This window comes from Malania oleifera, chromosome 6 (genome assembly GCF_029873635.1).
Source record: "Malania oleifera isolate guangnan ecotype guangnan chromosome 6, ASM2987363v1, whole genome shotgun sequence".
In the NCBI taxonomy this organism is placed as follows: Eukaryota; Viridiplantae; Streptophyta; class Magnoliopsida; order Santalales; family Ximeniaceae; genus Malania; species Malania oleifera.
The window spans coordinates 5,266,220-5,289,180 of NC_080422.1; the positions used below are offsets into that span (position 1 = coordinate 5,266,220).

A 22,961-nucleotide genomic window follows, 5' to 3' on the forward strand; every position below is an offset into this window, starting at 1 on the left:
TAAAAAATAATAATTTTTTTACATATAATTAATATTTAAAGTTTTTTAATTATTAGTCTTATTAAAATAAATTTTTATTTTTATAATATTTAATAGAGAAAAAAAGTATAAAAGAAAATAATTTTTTTCCTAATTCTCCTTTCTTTTCTTTTCCTAAGCAAAATTCTCATGCAGCCTAATGTTGTCAGACTTCTAAATAGCGTCCTCAGGGGCAAATGTAGTATTTCACATTTGGGATCTAGCAAGTGGTCAGACCAGGCTCCCGCCTATGGCACCAACCGTCATGCTCAACAGATCAGACGGTCCGAATTTATTCCTGAAAACCGTTTATCAGATTTCAACCATATCTCAACGACGTAATTCACTCAAACATAACTCCATCATCTCCTCAAGACTCTTCCCTCTCTCTCTCTCTCGCAGTCTTGCTTCAATTTTTCCCACTTTGGTAATCAGCAGCCACCTAATTTCTTGATTTCACAAAGAGAGAGAGAGAATTATATCTGAGATAGTTTTATATATATAAGGTGGAAGGTTGAGGATGGAGAGAGAGGAGGTAGAGAAGCTTAATAATGGCGCAGAAGAAGAGTTTCATAGTAGAGGTGGAGAAGGCGAAGGAAGCCAGAAATGGAAGGCCTTCGGTTGGTCCTGTTTATCGCAATATTGCCGCCATGAACGGTTTTCCTCCTCCTTTGGAAGGAGTAGAAAGCTGCTGGGATGTATTTCGGTACTTTTTAGTCTTTTTAAATGAACTTCGGATATTTTCTGTGATGGGTTTGCTTCGTTTTGCTCCTTAAGTGTTTGTAGATTTGTTTCAAACAATGGGGGGTATTAATCTTCTGTTCCTTAATGAATTTTCGATATTTTTAAACATGGTTTTGCTTCAATTTAGTCTTTAAACTGTTTGTAAAGTTAGTGCCTGTAATTAGTTTGGGAATTTTTGAATTGACCCTGTTTTCCAGTGATTGATGATAACCATCCTCTTCCCCCCTCCCCCTTTTCCCCACCTTTCTTGGGCCATTTTAGCTTCCAAAAGCTCAGAAATTGTAATCCTGAGCTGCAACTTGACAGTGCTAAAGTATTAAGAGTTGAGATTTACTTCACGTAAAACCTTTGGTCAGTATTACTGATCAATGGACAACGGGAAAACAATGGATTAAAATGGAAAGATTTTCAAAGTGGGTCAAGAGTGCTGGTGAGCTTGAATCAATCAATGGCCAGATGAAGCATTTGATCATTGGGCTGATTATGGGCCAGGACCCGTCATACCCAATACTTATTTGACCTGCCCAACCCAGTTGTTTGCCACCCCTAGTCAGTAAGCCAATTGTTCAGCAGTCACCACAGTTACATTTCCAAATGCTTTATCACTTCTGCATAATCAAAGCATATTTGCATCCTGTTCTAGGCTTGTTGGCTACAAAATGTAATGGCCAATTTTCATTTTAAAAAGTGATGAAAGTAAAAAATGATTCCTCGTGGATTATCATGAACAACATTTTTGTGTTCTTGTTGCAGCATGTCTGTAGAAAAATATCCTAATAATCCAATGCTTGGTCGCCGTGAGAATGAAAATGGAAAGGTATTCTTATATTCATGAGTGTTTCAGTATGACTCTATGGCTTGCTGCCATTCATTTTCTTGCCATGACCACTAGCCAGGGCTTATGATTATTGCTTTTCTTTGCAGCCTGGTAAATATGTATGGTTAACTTACAAACAAGTTTATGGCTTGGTGATGAAAATTGGGAATGCCATCCGAGCTTGTGGTGTTGGGGAAGTAAGCCTCTATCTGATATTTTTGTCAATTTGTGGGCTTTGAAATTCAATTATTTAACGGTCAGGTTATCAATTGCTGGGTTCTAGGAAGGACGATGTGGCATTTATGGTGCCAATTGCCCAGAGTGGGTGATGAGTATGGAGGTACTTTCTCTTATTCCTTTTTTCCTTTGTCTTTTTTTTTTTTTCTATTTTTTTTTTATTTCTCTTTCATTTATCTAGTATTTTCTTTTATTATTTTTTTGTTGCATTCAAAATTTACATAACAATAAAAAAATCCAAGAGGCAAAACGTGTTAAAATATTATTATTTTATCCTACAATTAACAAAATTCCTTAAGATTACATTTTGTTCATCTTTTTTGCATTTGTTGACTACTATGATACTGACTTGATAAACAATGCTTTATTTATCTTCCTATATATATGATGTCTTTAAACTCCTGACCTATATATCATTTATTAACCTCACAATTGTTTGAATTCTTTAGAAGAAAATACATTTTTATCTCAGTAATTGAAAATTTTTTATAATGAGAATTTTGAATGTCTTTCAATCAAGTGTGCTTAAATCCATTTTTTTGCATATAGATTACCACGAGAGGGATAATCTTTCTGCTTGGTGTTTACCTTAGACTTCATTTTTGTGGTTAAAACCAAGCCTCTAAAGTCAACCCTTTCAGTACTAATGTTTCTGCACCACCATTACTATTCCTTTTAACTGTTCCCTCAAAATTATTTTGGCTCATGGACAGTCTGGAAGACTCCAAGGAATGAATTCTATCAATTCTTCTTGTTTTTGACTCAATTCTCATTTCTCACCTTATCAAACCACAGACTATCTTCATGTGGCTTCTTTCATGACTGCGAATGGTCATCATTGGTTCTATGACTTCTCTCTACCATTCTTCCATGCGTACATGTTGGGTGTAATTTTTTTCATGGTTCTAGTCTGTATTGTAATCTTATGAATTTCAATCTCGCATTGCATTGTTACTTCCAAGGAAACTAACCTTTCATTTCTTTTTGTCAAGTATCAAAGCCCAGACCCATCTCACTGCTCTTAGTGTCTTGACCTCCAGGGCAGGATGGCTCTAGAAATCATCAATAATATTTAAGCAACAATTTGCTGTAGTATTTAAGCTTTGTTATGCCGGGAGACAGTGGGGATATATATCTTAAGACTATTTGTTTTGCTAGCTTGCCTAAAGGAAAAAAAGATATGTTTCCCTCTTTGTCAGTGGAAATTTTCCATCTGAAAATTTATGGTTTATAATGATTAATGAGTAACATAAAGAAGTTTTGGGCCTCATTTTCATGCCCATCAGTAAAGTAATTATTTATACTTGCCTTTACTCATTACTGGTTAGTTAGTTACAAAGCACATAAAAAGCAACATTTTCCACTGTTTTCTGATTTAGAAATACTTATGGTTTTGCTTTCTGTTAAGTTTTCCTTTCAAAATCATTACATTAGTTTTAGTGTTGTTCCTTCCACGCATCCTTGAGGTGCACGTGCTTTTGGTGAACATTTATTGGTGCCTAGTTGTCATTATTTGTTATTATTCCTGTAATTCTTGGCTTTTAACACTCCAAAATGCAGGCTTGCAATGCTCACGGGCTATATTGCGTTCCTTTATATGACAGCTTAGGTATGTATTCCTTCTTTTCCACAGGCCTGCACTGCATAAGTATGCAATGATGTCTTTTATAACATAGATCTATGTAATTTCTCAAGTTTTATGGTATTGAGCAAGATTATGACCCAATGGCCGATTGTGATTTGTTATTACAAGTTTAATCTTCTTTCTGGAGATGTATAGTGGATTCTTGTTGAACACAATTTTTGAGTTCTGTTCTACATATGATATGGCATTGAAGAAACTGTGACCAATTGCCTGTTATGGTTTAGGTGTTTGAACTACTTTCTAGATATTTTATTATTGGTGCCTATTGATCCTACGTCTACCTAGTAGCATGCTACATACTAATGGAGGTTTGGCTGCTTCTTTGTTAATTTAGGTTCGGGTGCTGTAGAATTCATCATTTGCCATGCAGAGGTTTCAATTGCATTTGTCGAAGAGAAGAAGATTCCTGAGGTACGTGTCTTTAGTTTACAGCTTGTATTATGGACAAAGATGGTTTTGGAAATATCATTAATTCGCGAAAATCTTATTGGAGAGTGGTAGAATAGAATAAGATTCCTGAGGTATGTTTGCTTTTATTTACGTTAGGGATTATAGACTTGGATGATTAAGGAAATATGATTAACTAGTATAAAAGTTTTCTTAATTAATTATTATATTTATATGAAGTTATTTTTAATTACTGACAAAATTTGGCTCTGCTTTAGTTTGTGATTTTATATGCATGTGTGCAATAGATATACTTTAGGGCAAGCTTGTGGTGTGGTAACTTTGATGTTTGATGTTCTTATGTGTTAAAATGTAATTTCTTATCCACTTCATCTTCCGATTTTTTAGATGTTGAAAACATTTCCGAACACAGCAACATACTTGAAAAGTAAGCAGCTCTTGTCTTCATAAAATTTCTTATCAATATGCAGAGTATGAAGGGAGAAAAATAACCTTTGTTTTTTTCATTATGTAGCAATTGTCAGCTTTGGGAAGGTTACACCAGATCAAAGCTTAAAAGTGGAAAAGTTTGGCTTGAAAATATATTCATGGGAGGAGTTTTTGAAGCTGGTATGCTGCTTCCTTTGATCTGTAACTTTTTCTCATGCTTCATTGTTCTGTAAATAGATGTGATATGACATGAAATTCCTTTTAGTGCATGAAATGCCTAAGGAAAAAAAAGAAAAGGAAACTTGCTGTGCTGATGTTATTGCTAGGATCTCATATTGTTCTTTTTATGATGATTGTTAATTGAACTTTGGGCAAATGTTTTTATTTTTCTTGCTTCTATGACTTGATGATTATTAACCCTGATATGAGAATTGATATGTGCAGGGAGATGATATGTGTGTTGATCTTCCAGTGAAAAAGAAAAATGAAATTTGTACAATCATGTATACTAGCGGAACAACTGGTGACCCCAAGGGTGTAATGATTTCCAATGATAGCATTTTAACTATTTTAGTTGGTGCAAAGCGCCAACTAGAGAGTGTAAATGAAGCGGTCAGTTCCTTTGATTTCAGGGCACTGCATAAAATTTATGTAAACCAGATTAAAAAAAGCAAGCTTGTGCTTGAGCTTTTTTGGTTCACAGATGGAAAAGCCTGAATTGCTTGCTCTAGTCATTTTGTCTTAAATTTTCTTAATTTGATGTCTCTGTTGAAACTCTGCAGTTAAGTGAGAAGGATGTGTACATTTCATATCTTCCTTTAGCTCATATCTTTGATCGGGTGATGGAGGAGTTATTTATTTTTTATGGTGCCTCAATAGGATTTTGGCGCGGGGTGAGATGACTAATTCTTCTTTCACCAATTAAGACGTCATTAATGAACTCTTTCTAACACATCCACTTATTACATCCTCAGGATGTCAGATTATTGATCGAAGACATTGAAGAGCTAAAACCAACTACTTTATGCGCCGTTCCACGTGTGCTGGATAAAATTTATTCAGGTTTGTTTATATCTTATGCATTAATGTGCTCTATGAGTTGGATTATTTGCATATTTGACGCACATGTCAAATTTGAGAAATACTTGCATCAGGATGTGTTGATGCCTTTGCACTACGCACATGGTGTGGATGTTAGGTTGGTTTCGCCCATGTGGCAGGACCCAACTTATTCAAATAAAATGAAACATAAAAAGAGGGGAGGGGGGAGGGGGGAGGGGTAGCTACGTGGAAAGTTGAACCTTGAATGGTGAATGCACAAAATACTTAAATTCTTGGCTGGCACAGGCATATTTTAAAAGCCATGCGTTCGCTTTGTTGACAAATTCATAGATATTATTGCATGCTTATTTAATGTGTGGTTGGTCATTGTATATGCCTGTCAGGTCTATAAAAGGAGTAGTGTCTCATGGACATGTGATGATAAGAAGAAGAAGAAGAAGAAGACATAGAATGATAGAATAAAAGAAATTGGTGTGTTTTTTGGAGTTCTAAGTTTAAGCCGAGGAGAGGGAGTTTCTAAGAGGTTTACCTTGGGCTTTTGCTTGTACGGATTTCTTTTCTTGGGTTGTGAAAGGGTTTGTGGCTTTTTACAGATTGAGGGGAGAGAAGTGTGAAGCTCGGTTATTGTATTTCTTTACACCTTGCGTGTAAATAGACTCATGTTAGATGACCCATGGACATTAGGCCTAGTGCAGAACCATATAATTTTCTGTGTGTGTAGTTGTTTAATTTTCTTTTATTTCTTGCAATTTTATCTTGTGTCTTCTCCAATTGTCGTGCGGGTGATCCTTGTGGGCTAACAGTTGCTTGGGTCATCAGCAGCAGATCTGCCATGATTACATATTCAGGGAAGGTAGTCAAGTAAATGATTCAAATGTTTAAGTTGGCAGGTCCTTTCTACAATTCCAAGAGTATTATAAGATGCATGCAAATGATTATGTTGTTGAATCTGTTTAAATTTGTCATAGGTTCTGGGGTCTGTCATGAAACGCCCCTATTTTTTTTTTTTTTGGTGTTTTGGGGGGGGGTGGGGGGGGGGTTGTCAATGTGAAGCCCATGCTGGTCCTTGACTAGACAATGAGAGGAAGCTCATCTCCCGTCTTGTGCCACTTCTCACCCCTCCCAGGATTTGAATCTAATAACTCCAACATGGAAGTCACAATCTTCTGTGATGTCCTCAAGGAGACAAAACTCTGGTATTGTGATTCCCATATTTTCTGCCTATTTGGTGAGGGTAGAAAATTTTAATGCAACAATTTGCAGACTAAACATATTTAAGATTTTGCTTCTCCTTCAACCATTACCAAATGTTGTTGTCACTTATTGTGGTGCATATTTTCAGGTTTGACACAGAAGATCTCTTCGGAAGGTTTCTTGAAACAAGCATTGTTTAATGCTGCCTACTACTAGTAAGTTATATAACTTACATTATACATTTCTTGTTTAAAAAATTTGAATAGAAATGGAAATTTTGGAAATGCAAGTGTTGGTTTCATCTAATAGCTATCTTTATCATGCATTTACACCATCCTTTCTGATTTTTAAATCCAATCCTCGTAACATTGGTTGACAAATGAATGCACACCTCATATATTACAAGTTTACACAGATAGCAATGGTATCAAGTATGAACTTTTGTGCCCTTTTTTTTATGGTGAATGATGTTGTAATGGAAACAAAACAAGACGCAGAACACACAGAGCCAGAAGAATACAGCAGTACACTATTATGATCACCAGCACTAAAGAACAATGGAATAGGTCAATGCAAATGCCATACAACCACCATCCCATTATATTACATTTCCTCAAACCTTAGCCTCCCCTCCTCAATGATGTTTTTCACAACTTCCTTCATATCACTGCTATTATTTCTAAAAATTCTGCAATTTTGTTCTGCCCAGGCATGATACACAGATGTAGCCATTAACTTTTGTGCCCATGTATTTCTTTTACTAAATTTTCCGTGCTTATGTTCATTATGCACAACTCACCACATCATTGGATTTTATTGGTACTGTTTTTGTTCTTTCTTTGGAGGTAATTATCTTATATACGTATTGTCTGACTTAATTAATTACTATGTTAAAATTTCTGTAGCAAATTAAATAACTTGAAGAAGGGGCACAAACATTTTGATGCAGCTCCGATTTGCGACAAAATCATTTTCAGCAAGGTGGTGGAAGCAGCTTTTGTGCTTCATTTAGAAACCTTTTAGTTGTAATACAGTCATCATACCTAAAAAGCAATCTTTAGTTATTCTTATTTTTTCTGGCTTCCTCAGGTAAAGCAAAGACTAGGGGGCAATGTTCGACTTATACTATCTGGAGCTGCACCTCTTGCTAACCATGTAGAAACTTATCTACGAGTAGTGACATGCGCCAATGTTCTACAAGGATATGGTACGCTGTCCTTTGAAATGAGTGTATACAGCTTATATGCTCTAATTGTTTTTATTTTTATTTTTTTTATTATAAAAAAAAAAAAAAAAACACAGAAGCCACCTTTTCCTCCTCTTTCTTTTGGGGTGGGGAACGAGGGTGTAAAAGTCTTGCCTCTCAGAAAATGCCGCTAGAGTGCCAGGTTGCAGCATTAGATGGCAAGTAGTTCTCTTGTTGAAAATTATAAGGGTTGGAAAACTCCCTTTGTTTGAGCTGATTACCACACTGTTTAAAAATCCTATATTTGTAGCATTAGTTGGCAAGAAGGGTTTTGTGCATTTTAATACAACTAATATTAACCTTTCTAATGAGCAGCACCAAGGGCCTCCTGCATTTTAGTAGGACTAAAATGAATCACTCTAATGAACAAGATGATCAAATAAAGTATTTCTTTACTTTAACCATTCATGTAAAATGTCCTTGCATTTCTACTATTTTCTATATACTGTAGGTGCTGTTATGGGGAATATGTAACTGTTGCCTTGTTTGGAAACTCTATAAAATGATCATAGGATTCGTAATCATGTATTCCAATGCTTCTTTTTTTTTTGGATTGTTTTGAATCAATAGTTAATCCATTTTATCATGTGTATTGCTATGATCAGTCTGTTTTGAATTGAGATTTGAGAGACTTGCCAGGTGTTCGTACTGGTCCTTCATGATTAATGAGGCCAAAAAAGAATATGAATAAAATCTTCATAAGTTTCTGCATCCTAACTTCAGGCAATTTGTTTTACATCATTGTTGATGTAGGTCTGACAGAAACATGTGGGGGAACATTTACCGCAGTAGCAAATGAATTAGAAATGTTGGGTACTGTGGGCCCTCCATTACCAAATGTGGACATACATCTTGAATCTGTTCCTGAAATGGGATATGATGCCCTTTCAAGCACACCAAGAGGAGAAATATGTGTGAGAGGGAAGACCTTATTCTCAGGATACTACAAACGTGATGATCTTACCAAAGAGGTCATGGTTGATGGATGGTTTCACACAGGTTAGCCCAAATTATTGTCTCTTCCTAACTTTGCACTTCGTCACAGATTTTATTTTCTAGTTGATCCTGCTCATAACAATCTTTGCACCAGGCGATATTGGCGAGTGGCAACCTGATGGGAGCATGAAAATTATTGACCGTAAGAAGAATATTTTCAAGCTTTCACAAGGAGAATATGTTGCTGTTGAAAACTTGGAGACCATTTACAGTCTGGTTTCTGATATTGACTCAGTAAGTTGTCAACTGATAAGACTGTATTAAGGAACATGAACGCTTCAAATGGAGGAGCCCCTTATGTGTACAATGCAGACTTGAGTCACTTGACATAGATACAAATTCAACTTGCCTAGCCTTTCTTGGCAGGAATTTTTATAATTGTGTAGGGTTAAAACTTAAAACACAATAAATGTTTTTATGGCAACATTATAAAATTCAAGTTCCAAAGGCATTGATAATTGGACATGAAGTGAATAGAAGTAATAAACTACAGAAACACACCCTTATCTTTGAACCGTAATTCTTTTCTAAAAATTATTCACGTGCATGTGATTGCATAATGTGAACTTGTCCTGTTTTCTTGTCCCCACAGCATAAAATTGTAAATCATTATTTCTAAAATAGATAAAGAAGCTAATGATCACGGACATATATGTGGGTCAGTCCATCTTTAGAAAAGTTTGATGACAATGCTGTGTAAAATATTTATAGGTTAGAGATAGCTGCCTTTTTCATTTGGAGATGGTCAGTCATGTGACTAACTAGAATGGAAAAGTTTTGTGACAGGGGTTATTGACTTGAAGCCTGTAAATAAGTAAGAGCCCTCTGTGCAAAACCTTCCCAATAGGAAACCCCCCCCCCCCCCCCCCACCCTAGTCCCCACGGCACAGTATTTTAGGTATTTTAGGTGAGGACATAGTATTATTATATTATTATATGAGGATATTTTAGGATTTTTCACATAGCGGCTGTATGTATACTTGTGAGTTGTAGTCAAAGGTTGAAACCCGAAGGCAATTTCAATGATGATATAGTGTGCTTTCATATAGAGGTTCTGTGGATATAAGCACACTGCTGAACCTTGTAAATTGTTATGCTCCCTTCTTTTTTTCCCAGTTTTTCTTTCGATGTTGTGTGTGCTCATATACATATTGCGAGTTACACTACAAAGTTCTCCACTGTAATGATTAATTTGTTTGGTAGGGACATGTGAATGAGCTGCCCTGTTTATTCCAGTTCTTGCTCAATCAAATGGAGATCTGCTTATCTCTGAGGAATTCATCTTGTCCTTCAATTTCAGATATGGATTTATGGGAACAGCTTTGAGTCATTCCTTGTTGCTGTCGTCAACCTGAACAAGCAAGCACTTGAATGTTGGGCTGAAGAGAACAACGAAGACAGGGATTTTAATTCCCTTTGCAAAAATCCCAGGGCAAAAGAATATATACTTGGACAGCTAACAAAGATTGCGAAAGAAAGAAAGGTTGTTCCCTCTAGAACTAAAATTTTCACCTAGAAAAAGTAAACCTCCCAAAATTGCTTGAAATTTATATGATCCTGGTTATCATTATTTGACAGCTGAAAGGTTATGAGTTTATCAAATCTGTCCACCTTGATCCTGTGCCATTTGACATGGACCGCAATCTTCTGACTCCTTCATACAAGAAGAAGAGGCCCCAGTTGCTCAAATATTATCAGGTGTGTCCATAAGCTTAACATCACACACACACGCAAGGATTCAAATAGCTATTGTTGTTAACAGAGGAGACCCTCTTTTGCATGCCACAGATTGATCATAAAGCAAACTGGCCATAGTGATTCTTAGTTTATTTTCAAGTTAATACTATAGACCTATTGTGGTCTGCCCGTTCCCCAGATCCTGCATACACTGGAGCTTTGTGCACCGGGCTGCCCTTTTTTATGTATCAGTCTGCATTATTTTTGTAACAGTCCAGAAACTGACTAAAACCTGTTTGACAGGATGTGGTAGATGACATGTACAGAAGCACACGTAAGCCCATTGCCTGAAGATTAAACAAACTCACAGCTTGAAGGTCTCCCCATATGGCTGCCCTGTCTCATGTATTCTTGTATTCCCCGCCCGACTGCATATGAGCTTCTGTATATAAATGATTAGAGTTCAAAATTTATGCACTGCTGCTATGAGCCTGCGCATACATTGGTTAAGGTTAAAAATTTGTGCACTGCAGAGAGTTTTCTTTTTCCTTTTCCGGTTTCCTTCTCATCTTTCTGTGCATTGAAATTTTTTTCATCTTGCATTCTTGCCAGAGTTTTTTTTGTGTAGAATAGTTTCCTCTTTTAGCTTCTGTTCAGATCAAGGGTTTTGTTTGAAAAACAAAGGAAGGAAAAATAGTAAGGAAATCTATTTTATATTACTTTTTCTCTCAATATCAAATACAGTTCAAGGATGAAAATTTGTTATGAATAATTAAAAATTAAGATCAAAGGTTAATAACGTGCAAAAATGAATTTTTGTTTAGTAAAACAGGTTGGGTAAAATGCATAAGTTCTTCAAGTGTATTTTGTTATCGTAGAATATCCTTAAAAAAATTAGAAGAAAAGTTTTATAGGATGGTTATAAGACTAGCTATTGTTGGGAATAAAGAACAAATTCCCGAAACCTGTGAGAAACAAAATAGAAGAAAAATAACGCCAAAGAAAAATCAATCACACGCACAAGACAATATTTACGTGGTTCAGCAATTTTGCCTACGTCCACGGAGTTGCAGGGATTTCAATATTATTAGGAAGAAAATACAGAGAGTGCAGTGATACAATGCTCTCCCTCTCTCTCTCTCTCTCAGGTATAACCATGCCAACCCTAATCACCCGAAAGCAATCCTTTTTATATGTTGCACCTAGGGTTCCGTTCCGAATGGGCTCCAAAAAAAGGCCCAAGTCGTAGCGCTCATGGACTAAGCTTTAGGATAGAAATCTCTAATTAAATAGAGGTCGAGTCGTCATCCAAATTAGGCTCCACAAAAGCCCAACAGCTATGCTATATGAACTAAAATGTAGGGTGACTAAATATCCAAAAAGTAAAAGTTGTCGAGATGAGAATACTTAAATGGATAAGGGGTATAACGTTAAAAGATTAATTGAGAAATGAACATATTCGCGGTAAGTTAGGCATAACTCCTGTAAAAATAAAGATAAGGGAGAAACGACTCAAATGGTTTTGACACTTGCAACGTAAGCTACGTAGTGCGCTAGTGAGGTAAAGTGAGTTAGTTAATGTGACCTAAATAACTTGGCATGAGATAATAAGGATTTAATAGTTCTAAATTTTTGCAAATATAAATTGTTCATGATCACATAAATTGACGGAAAACGATTCATATAACTAATCCTACTTAGTGGGACTTAAGGTTTGATTTTGTTGTTATTGTAATTTACAATATATTTTATTTTCTTTCTCATTGTCCTCAATAATCAAACATGAAGAATATATATTTTCATATTTTTTTCTTCCCATAATATTTTTTAGGTTTCAAAAGGGTGCTTTAGGTTACAATTTGAAGTATAAATAATGGAGTGTGAATAACATAAAATATCTTTATTCAAGCATTTTGGTGATAGTGCTTTCAATCACCCTCAAAATAGAAATTAGTTGATTTCTATTTTGCATACTTTTCTTGAAAATTTCAATTAATCATCCCAAACTTATTGAAATCTCAAAATGTTAATGAAATTTGTCAAAATTTTAGTAACTTATTGAAATTTTTAACTATAAAACGAAATTTTTTTAGAATTCAAATGTGAGATTAGATGCAAAGTGAAATTTCTTTCTTAATTTATGAACTTCATTTATATTAATTGAATATGCTTAACACACATATCATATTTACGAATATGTTTAATGCACGTAGTATATTACAACTATTGTATCTCATACATAATATAGATAAATTTAATTTGTAATATATTAGTCATAAAACTTACATAATTTTGTCTATTAATCATTTTTTAAAGTTTCATAAAAAAATTCATATTATATTACTAATCTTCATTTTTTTTTTAAAAAAATCAAAATAAAAATTAACATCAAAATCGAAATTTTCGTCAAAATTTCTGCACTTTTGGAGTTTCGAAAGTTTAGTCGAAATTGAAATACAAGACCTTGCTTGGTACACGGTTTATACTTTCCAACTCCACCTATATGTATGTATGTATATTTTTCCTTTCAACTACAAGAATTCTAGTTTCTGCTCCACAGTCCACACCAAAGACATGAGATAAAGGAGTTTATCACTTTTAGGCCATGTTTGGAACTTGAAAATCTTAAAGGGAAGGAAATCTTAAACGGAAGGAAAGGAAAATATGAAAAGAATCTACTCTTTCATATTTTGATGACCCAAAAATATGTATACTCAATATAGTAATATAATATGTATAGGAGCAGGATAATAATAATAATAATAATAATAATAATAATAATATTTTTATTAAAAGCCCATTCTCATTTCTAATTTTTCATGCACCATTTTAATAAAATAATAATAATTTATATAAAATAGTAAAATTTCTAGATTCCATTTTTCACTGCAATAAAATAATAAAATAATAATTTATATAAATAATATATATATATATATATATATATATAAAATAAATTGGAAGGGGACTAAGCCCTTTCCCTCCCCCACGCCACCCCCCCGTCCTCAACACATTTTGTTTTTTGTTCTTTTCCCACTAGCTTTCCCCTTCCCCATTATTTTTTCTCTTCCTTCCCCTTATCTTCTGTTGGGTTTCCCTCCTTGGGGCCCAATGCCTTGAAAAAGTTGTATCACTTTAATGTTTGTTGGCTTTCCGGTAAAAGCAAAATTGTTGCAGCATGCTTATGAATTAAAAACCAAGCCACGCGCTACAGCAGCCGCGAGCAGCCCCTTCGTCTTTCTTTCTCCATTTTTCTTACAGCAGCCTCTCCATTCTGTTTTCACTCATGTCTGCAGCTTCCTCACGCTTGCAGTCAGCACCAGTGCCGGTCATCTTCTGCTGCAGCAACCTGCTGTTCCGGCTGCGTATTATCAACGTATTGGTATTTTTCTAGTTGTGCTCATTTTGGTTAGTTCTTTGGAGCTTTGTTCAGAATATTTGGTGAGGCATTTCCATCTTACTACATTTGTTTATACACTCATGTATATTTGTAAGACTTATGTCTTTTGTATCCACTTTGTACAACATATTTGGTGATAGTGGATTTGGACCACCGTGCCCCGTGGACTTACCTCAACATTTGAGGGAACCACGTTAAATTTTGCGTGTCTCAATTTATTTATTTATTTGCATTACTTCATTGATTTACTTGTGGGAATTAGTTCATTTATAATATTTTTTCCAACAAGTGGTATCAGAGCCGTGTTATTTGAACTCATTAGTTTAGTGTAAATCATGGATGGTAATGTTGGTCGTATGATTAGCTTCAATGGAAGCAATTGGGTAACTTGGAAAAAAAAAATGCAAGACCTTTTATTTTGTAAAGATTTGGATGGACCTATTGAGGGTGATAGTCGAAAGCCTAAAGACACAAGTGATGATGAGTGGAATAGGCTTAATAGAAAAATTGTTGGTGTCATTTGGCAATGGATTGATGATAGTGTTTTTTATCATGTCTCTACCAAAACTTCGGCACATCAATTGTGGAAAAATTAGAGGGTCTTTATGATAGAAAGTCGGCTACAAATAAAGTTTTTCTTTTCCGAAATTGGTGAACTTGAAATATAAAGATGGCGGTCTTATTACCGAGCATTTGAATGAGATGAAAAATATTATCAATTAGCTTGTTACTATGAAAATAGTTTTTGATGATGAATTGCAGGCCTTAATGCTTCTTAACTCTTTGCTGGAAAGTTAGGAGACTTTGGTTGTGACGGTTAGTAATTCGGCTCCCGATGGAATTGTTACTATGAACCAAGTAACTAGCAGCTTGTTGAATGAATAAATTAGAAGAAAATCAGTTGGCTTTTCTCATTCAAAGGCACTTGTGATAGAAAAGCAGGAGAGAGGCAGAAGCAAAAGCAGGTATTCTCACCATAATGATAAATCAAGAGGCCAGTCTAGCTCAGCTTCGAAAAAGATATTGAGTGTCACTATTGTCATAAGAAAGGGCATATGAAGCGGGAGTGTAAAAAATTGAAATTCAAGGAGCAAAACAAAGAGAAAATTTTTGAGAAAAAGCATGAAGACACAACTTTAGTTGCATCTGATGGTGATCTTATGGTTGTTTATGATGAAAGTTACATTAATTTGATGAGTCAAGAGACTGATTGGGTAATTGATTCTGGTGTGTCATTCCATGTCACTTCTCGGGAAGATTTCTTCACTTCTTATTCCAAATGAAATTATGGAGTTATTCGGATGGGAAATGAAGGTTTGTCAAAAATTGTTGGCATGGGAAATGTTTGTTTGGAAATAAATCTGGGATGCAAGTTGGTGCTCAAAGATGTGAAACATGTACCCGACATTCGGCTAATTTGATATCTACCGGAAAGCTTGATGATGAAGGGTTTGACAACCATTTTGGTAATGGAAAATGGAAGCTCACAAAGGGTAATTTGGTGGTGGCTAAAGGCAAGAAGACTAATACATTTTACACGATGCAACGTAAAATTGGTAATTGTGTTGTGAATGCAACTGAGAGTCACTCTTCCACCGATTTGTGGCATAAGCGGCTTGGGCACATGAGTGAAAAATGAATGCAGTTTTTTTTTCAAAAAGAAGCTTATGCCCGGAATGAAAGGTACTTTTCTTAAAGCTTGTATTCATTGTTTGGTCAGTAAGCAACACAGAACTCCTTTTCGTACAAAGCTTGTTACTAAAAAATCTAATGTTTTAGATTTAATACATTCTAATGTATGTGGTCCTTTGAAAGTTAAATCTCATGGTGGTGCACTTTATTTTATTACTTTTATTGATGATTGTTCAAGAAAAGTTTGGGCTTACACTTTGAAGACTAAATCAAGTTTTAGATATGTTTAAGCATTTTTCAGGTTAAAGCCTAAAAGGAGACTAAAAAGAAGGTGAAATGTGTGCACTCGGATAATGGTGGAGAGTACATTGACCCATTTGATGCATATTGTTACAATCAAGGCATTAGACATCAAAAGACCATCAAGAAAACCCCTCAACAAAATGGTATTGCCGAAAGGATGAACGACACCATACTGGAGAGAATGAGATGTATGCTCTCTTATGCAAAGTTGCCAAAATCATTTTAGGGTGAAGCAATGAGGACCGCAATGGACTTGATTAATTTGTCTCCTTCAACTCCTTTACGTGGTGAAGTTCTCGAAAAAATTTGGAAAGGTAAGGATGTCACTTATGATCACTTGAAAGTGCTTGGTTGTCGTGCATTTCTTCACATTCCAAAAGATGAAAGATCCAAACTTGTTGATAAGACAATGCAATGTATTTTTCTTGGCTATGGGCATGATGAATTTGGATATAGATTGTGGGATCCGGTTGAAAATAAAATTGTTAGAAGCCGAGAAGTTGTATTTTTTGAAGATCAAACAATTGAATATTTTGGCGCGGTTGAGCAACCACGATCTAATGGGAATGATTTTGTTGGGGAGCAACAAGTTCAAGAGCAAATTCCGTTGAGAAGATCTTCAAGAGAGCCAAGACATTCAACTAAATATCCATCAAGTGATTATGTTACTCTAACAGATCAAGGGGAGCTCGAAAGCTATCAAGAATCCAAGAACTATGAAAACAAAGTTGAATGGATGGAGGCTATGCAAGAGGAAATGAATTCCATAGTTGATAATCACACTTATGATTTGGTTAAACTTCCTCCTGAAAAGAAAACTTTGGAAAAAAAAAAGGGTGTTTAGGTTGAAAGATGATGGAAAGAATCTTCAATATAAGGCTAAGCTTGTGGTAAAAGACTTTGGTCAAAAAAAGGGAATTGACTTTAATGAAATATTCTAACCGATTGTGAAGATGTCATCTATTCGTGCTGTTCTGTTCTTGGCATGACAGCATACTTGAATTTAGAAGTTGAGCAATTAGATATGAAAACTGTTTTCTTACATGGTGACTTGGAAAATGACATTTACATGGAACAACCGGAAGGTTTCAAACAAAAAGGAAAGAGAATTTAGTGTGAAAATTAAAGAAAAGTTTGTATGGGTTGAAGCAAGCACCACGGAGATGGCACAAGAAATTTGATTCTTTCATGATTGATCATTGCCACGCCCTGAACCCCGAAATGGGACCCAAGGGTGAAATGTAACTAACCTGTCCCTGTATCTAATAAAACATCCAAAGATATAGTACAATGGATGAGGGTCCAACCCTGTGGGGTTCCTAGGCACCCTAAACACATCCAATCACAATCATATATGCAGCGGAAAAAGGTCATTCTATAACAACATATACAATACCATACCAGAGTCTATACATGAGCAAAACACGGCTCTATCAAAACGTACAAACGGGTGCCCAAATACATCTCAAAATGGCAACCCATCAAAACTACAATCCTAACACTTACCCAAGAGCTAAACACAGTACACTGGCCATTACGCTCCCTACACTAAGATGCTAGTTCCGGTTACTCGAAGGACCTGTAAAAATGTACGTACAACAGGGGTGAGACACCTCTCAGTAAGGAAAAACATAGGTTATATCGGTGTGTGGCATTTGAGTGTTATCATGATACGCTAACATGCATGAATCAATAGTCAAAACAATCAAAACAGTTCTAGTATTTTCACAATCCAAGCAATACAATCTGGTGTCGTCACACCCTTCAGCTCGAAACCGGACTGTCTGGTGGTATTTCACACCCTTCGGTAAAAACCGGTGATTTGGTGATATTTCACACCCTTCGAAAAACACCGGTGCCCCCGGTAACCTAGCATAGCATCAGCGTTGAACCGGTGCAGATCTGGTGTTCGCACACCCTTCGGCTCGAAAGCCGGCCAATCTAGTGGTATTGTGCACTCTTCGACAAAAGCTGGATTTTCAAACCTGGAATAATTCGGAACCCCGTTCCTATTTCACCAAAATACAACATATGCATGCTCATATAACCAAACAAACCACACCCATTTGGTAATATAATTTATGGTTTTCCAAACAAATACAGTTTAAACAAGTCAAGGCGCGGTCATCCCAATATCACAGAATAAATCAACATTACCCACGGTTTTCAACAAAACCAAGGATGCAGCCCGTCGTTCCCTTTTCCCAAAACTGTAATAATGAAAAACCCATAGTTTTCCCCATTAGATCCCCCCCAAATGAGTAGCCAAAACACACACAAGACCATGGACCACAGTTCCACCAAGTCCGATTTAAAAAATAACCGATATAAACACAGTTCCCCTTACCTTTTCCCCGTAAAGCAAATCCCGAACTCCAAGGCCCCTAAATAGCGAACTGAGTTCCAAAACCAACAAATCACAGTACAGAATATGTTCACAAGACCGTTACCTACAAAACTACCAGATTAGAAATGAAAATCGAGTCTTACCTCAATTTTTCACCAAAACCCAAAAATCTCTGAATCGAGATTCCGATCCGTAGAAGTTGTAGAGAATCCTTCCACGATCCTCGTGGTAACTTCAGATTTTTGATTCCATCAACGATCGGCAATAAAATCTAGAGAGAGAGAGAGTGTGTGTGTAGAGAGAGTTCTAGAGAGAGAGAGAGAGAGAGAGAGGGAGAGGATTGAAGTTTCTTAGCTTGGAAGAAATGAAAAATCCTATTTATAGCGCTTTTACCCGGCCCAACTTGTCGACGAAATGGTGCCTTCGTCGACGAATCTTCCACTACCTTCATCGACGAATCGGAGGCCTCGTTGATGAATCTAAGATCACCAATTTTTCCGAGACTCCTCGGCTTGTCCTCGTCGACGAGTCTTTGAATTTCGTTGATGAAAAGAACAAAGGGGTCATCGACGAAGTTTGGCTTCGTCGACGAATCTTGGTCTTTACCAAAATGTCCCTTTCTTTAAATATTTAAACCAATTTATCACGGTTTGGGTTCTTACAATCTCCCATCCTTACAAAAATTTTGTCCTCGACATTTGCCATCTCTCATTCATAAAATAATGTCCGGAATACACATATACAAACTACCAACAAGAAACTAGTGACTACTACAGCGAAGTCCCATCATACACATACACATACATACCCTCACTTATAGCGGAGAAATACCATGGTTACATATACAACGGTCTCAGGAGTTCACAATACACACATACTCTCGACGACTAACCACCTATCCCAGCCCACATTAGGATCATGTACAAGTGCTCAAAACAACTGTGGATACTTCCGGCGTATCTCCGTTTCCAGTTCCCAAGAAGCTTCCTCAACCTCGTGGTTTTGCCACAATACCTTCACTAATGGTATCTTTTTGGTACGAAACTTCTGAATTTTACGGTCCAGAACCTGAACAGGTATCTCCTCATATGTTAAAGTATCCCCAATTTCCAACTCATCATAGTTAATAACATGTAAAGGATCCAACACGTACTTCCTCAACACGGATATGTGAAACACATCGTGGACCCTCGAAAGTGCTGGAGGTAATGCAATCCTGTAGGCTACCGAACCCACTCGCTCAAGTACCTTGAATGGTCTGATATACCTCAAGCTCAGCTTGCCCTTCCCCCCAAATCTCATCACCCCTTTCATCAGAGCGATACGCAGAAATACCTTACCTCCCACCTCAAACTCTAACTCACACGGTGAACATCTGCGTAACTCGTCTACCGACTCTGAGCTGATCTAATCCTCTTCCGGATCAAACCCACCTTCTCAGACGCCTGCTGCACGAGTTCAGGTCCTAACACTTGACGTTCACCAACCTCATCCCAACACAACGGAGATTGACACCTCTGACCATACAAAGCCTCGAACGATGCCATCCCGATACTAGACTGGAAGCTGTTGTTATAAGCGAACTCCACAAGTGGCATAAACTATATCTAGCTACCACCGAAGTCTAACACACAAGCTCGCTACATATCTTCCGATATCTGTATCGTCCTCTCCGATTATCCATCAGTCTAGGGGTGGAACGCTATACTGAAAGTAAGCTTCATCCCTAATGCCACCTACAAGCTCATCCAGAATCAAGAAGTAAACCTTGGATCTCGATCTGACACAATGGACACTGGTACCCCGTGCATTCTCACAATATCTTGCACATACAAATTTGCTAGCCTACTCAAAGGATAGCCAACTTTCATCGGTATGAAATAAGCAGATTTAGTCAATTTATCCACGATCACCCAAATAGCATTCTGCCCGTGAAGCGCTGGTGGCAAACCGGTCACAAAATCCATAGAAATATGCTCTCATTTCCACACCGGAATAGGTAAAGGTTGCAATGGCCCTATCGGCCTCTGATGTTCAAATTTCACCTCTTAACACATCAGACACTGCTCCACGAACTGAGCAATCTGCCTTTTCATACCAGACCACCAGAAGGTATCGCGCAAGTCTCGATACATCTTCGTACTACTAGGATGTACCGTCAACATAGAACAATGCGCCTCCTCTAAGATCGTCCTTCTGATCTCATCATCGTTCAGAACACACAGTCTAGTTCCAAATCTCAGCACACCTCCCTCAGAGATGTTAAACTCTGTAGCCAATCCCTGTTGTACCTTTTCCCTAACCTCTGCCAACTCTGCATCACAAGCCTGTGCGGCTTTTATATGCTCAAACAAGGTCGGTTGGACCACCAAACCAGCAAGATAATCCTGATGATCACCAACCACCAACTCTATACCTGAGCTTTCCAAATCCCATCTAATGTGACACTGAGTTACAACCGTAGATATAGCTGTAGGCCTTGACTTCCGACTCAACGCATCAGCTACCACATTAGCCTTCCCTGGGTGATAACTAATCGTGCAATCGTAATCTTTAATCAACTTTAGCCACCGCCTCTGGCTCATGTTCAACTCCTTCTACGTGAAGAAATACCTGAGGCTCTTATGGTCAGTGAAGATCTCATACTGCACCCCGTACAGATAGTGTCACCAGATCTTCAGTGCATACACAATAGCAAATTGTGCGTAGGGTAATTCTTCTCATACTTTTTCAATTGTCGAGAGGCATATGCTACTACCTTACCCTGCTACATGAGCACACATCTCAAGCCTTTTAGAGACGCGTCGCTATAAATCACAAACCCACCATCCCCCGAAGGAATGGTCAACACTGGAGCAGTAACTAGCCGGTGCTTCAACTCCTGAAAGCACTGCTCGCAAGCACTAGTCCACTCAAATTGAACTCCCTTCCTGGTCAATCGTGTCAAAGGTCCAGACAGTTTAGATAATCCCTCTACGAATTGACGATAGTAACCCGCCAGTCCCAGAAAACCCCAAACCTCCTACACATTCTTCGGCCTTACCTAGTTGACCTTAGCTTCAATTTTGCTAAGATCAACTAATTTACCATCCCCAGTAACCACATGGCCTAAGAACGCAATTTGACTCAACCAGAATTCACACTTCTTCAACTTAGCATACAACTTCTTCTCCGGTAGAATTTGTAACACTAACCTCAAATGTTCCACGTGCTCTTCCGTACTCCTCGAGTATACCAGAATATCGTCAATGAATACCACCACGAATCGATCCAAGTACTTATGGAAAACCTTGTTCATCAGATCCATGAACACTGCCGAAGCATTCGTTAACCCAAATGGCATGACTAAGAACTCATAGTGGCCATATCTGGTTTGGAAAGCTGTCTTCGCTACATCCTCCGCTATAACCCTCACCTATTGATATCCTGACCGCAAGTCGAATTTCAAAAAGACCCGCGTTCCCTGCAACTGGTCAAAAAGATCATCTATACGAGGTAAAGGATAGCGATTCTTGACAGTTACCTTATTAATCTCACAGTAATCAATGTACATCCGCATCGACCCGTCCTTCTTGTTCACAAATAGTACTGGAGCTCCCCAGGGCGAAACACTAGGTCAAATGAAACCCCTGTCTAGTAATTCTTGCAACTGCTCCTTCAACTCCCGAAGTTCTGCTGGAGCCATCTGGTATAGAGCTTTAGAGAGCGGTGCCTTACCAAGTAGCAACTCTATCGTAAACTCCACCTCATGATCTGGAGGTAAATCAGGTAAATCATCTGGAAACACATCTGGGAACTCGCTAACTACCCAAATGTCCTCGAGTTTCAACTCATCCCGCGGCGGTTCCCTCATACAAGCTGGGTATCCCTGACATCCGTCTAAGAGTAGCCTCCTCGCCTGTAGTGCCAACAGAATTTGTGGCGCTGGACGCACACACGATCCCACGAATTCATACCCCTGCTCCCCAGGAGGTTTAAAAACTACCACCTTCCTACGACAGTCGATCACAGCATAACTGGAGAACAAACAATTCATCCCCAGAATGACATCGAACCCCGACATGTCGTATACCATGAGATTCACCGGTAGTAGCTTTCCCTGAATTTCCACTGGGTAGTCTACCAACATCCTCCTACAGAAAGATACACTCACAGATGGCGTAGTAACAGATAACACTTCATTCATGTCTCAGGTCCCCACTCCACACCATCCCACAAAATTCACAGACGCCAAGGAATGGGTTGCACTTGAATCAAACAACATAGAAGCTTTATTTGAAAGCAATATTAAGTTACTTGTCACCACATTACCTGTATGCTCAGCTTCCACTGGAGTAAGAGAGTATACTCTAGCCGGAGCTGTATTCATCTGAACGGTTCCCCGAGGTATCTGGTTGCTCCCTCGGCTCCCACTGGTTGCAGGCACATCTCGCTTCGGTGCACGACAATCACGAAACATGTGACCTGGCTAGTCACAGTTATAGCAGTTACCTCCAAATGACTGGCACTCACCCTCGTGCCATTTATGGAATCTGGCACAACGTCCACGAGTCTGACTCCCTTGAGAATCCTGGCACTCGGTATTCTGGCAGTAGCCCGAGCCCTTACTCCTCTTCTTCCACAATCCATGACGAGATCCTGTCTAAGAACCAGATGGTACTGTTCTCTTCCTCGATTCCTGATTCGCCCCATCCTCTCGGATACCAGTCTCAATCACCGTGGCCTTATCCACCAACATTGAGAACTCGCGGATCTGAAGCATACCCACCAGTCTGCGGATATTCTTCCTTAAACCCTTCTCGAACC

At 37.7% G+C, this 22,961-nt stretch overlaps 1 protein-coding gene across 1 annotated transcript; it reads left to right on the plus strand.

Annotated features, from left to right (window-relative positions):
* Nucleotides 1-297: 297 nt before the first annotated feature.
* LOC131157591 (long chain acyl-CoA synthetase 4-like) lies at nucleotides 298-11,033 on the plus strand. Its single transcript, XM_058111863.1, has 19 exons — nucleotides 298-724; nucleotides 1,516-1,579; nucleotides 1,687-1,776; nucleotides 1,863-1,919; nucleotides 3,377-3,425; nucleotides 3,796-3,872; nucleotides 4,257-4,296; nucleotides 4,384-4,478; nucleotides 4,743-4,910; nucleotides 5,081-5,191; nucleotides 5,273-5,360; nucleotides 6,703-6,769; nucleotides 7,460-7,535; nucleotides 7,644-7,761; nucleotides 8,554-8,799; nucleotides 8,891-9,030; nucleotides 10,097-10,279; nucleotides 10,375-10,494; nucleotides 10,777-11,033. The coding sequence occupies exons 1-19, from the start codon at nucleotides 570-572 to the stop codon at nucleotides 10,822-10,824; spliced, it is 1,992 nt and encodes a 663-aa protein (XP_057967846.1). The 5' UTR covers nucleotides 298-569; the 3' UTR covers nucleotides 10,825-11,033.
* Nucleotides 11,034-22,961: the final 11,928 nt, after the last annotated feature.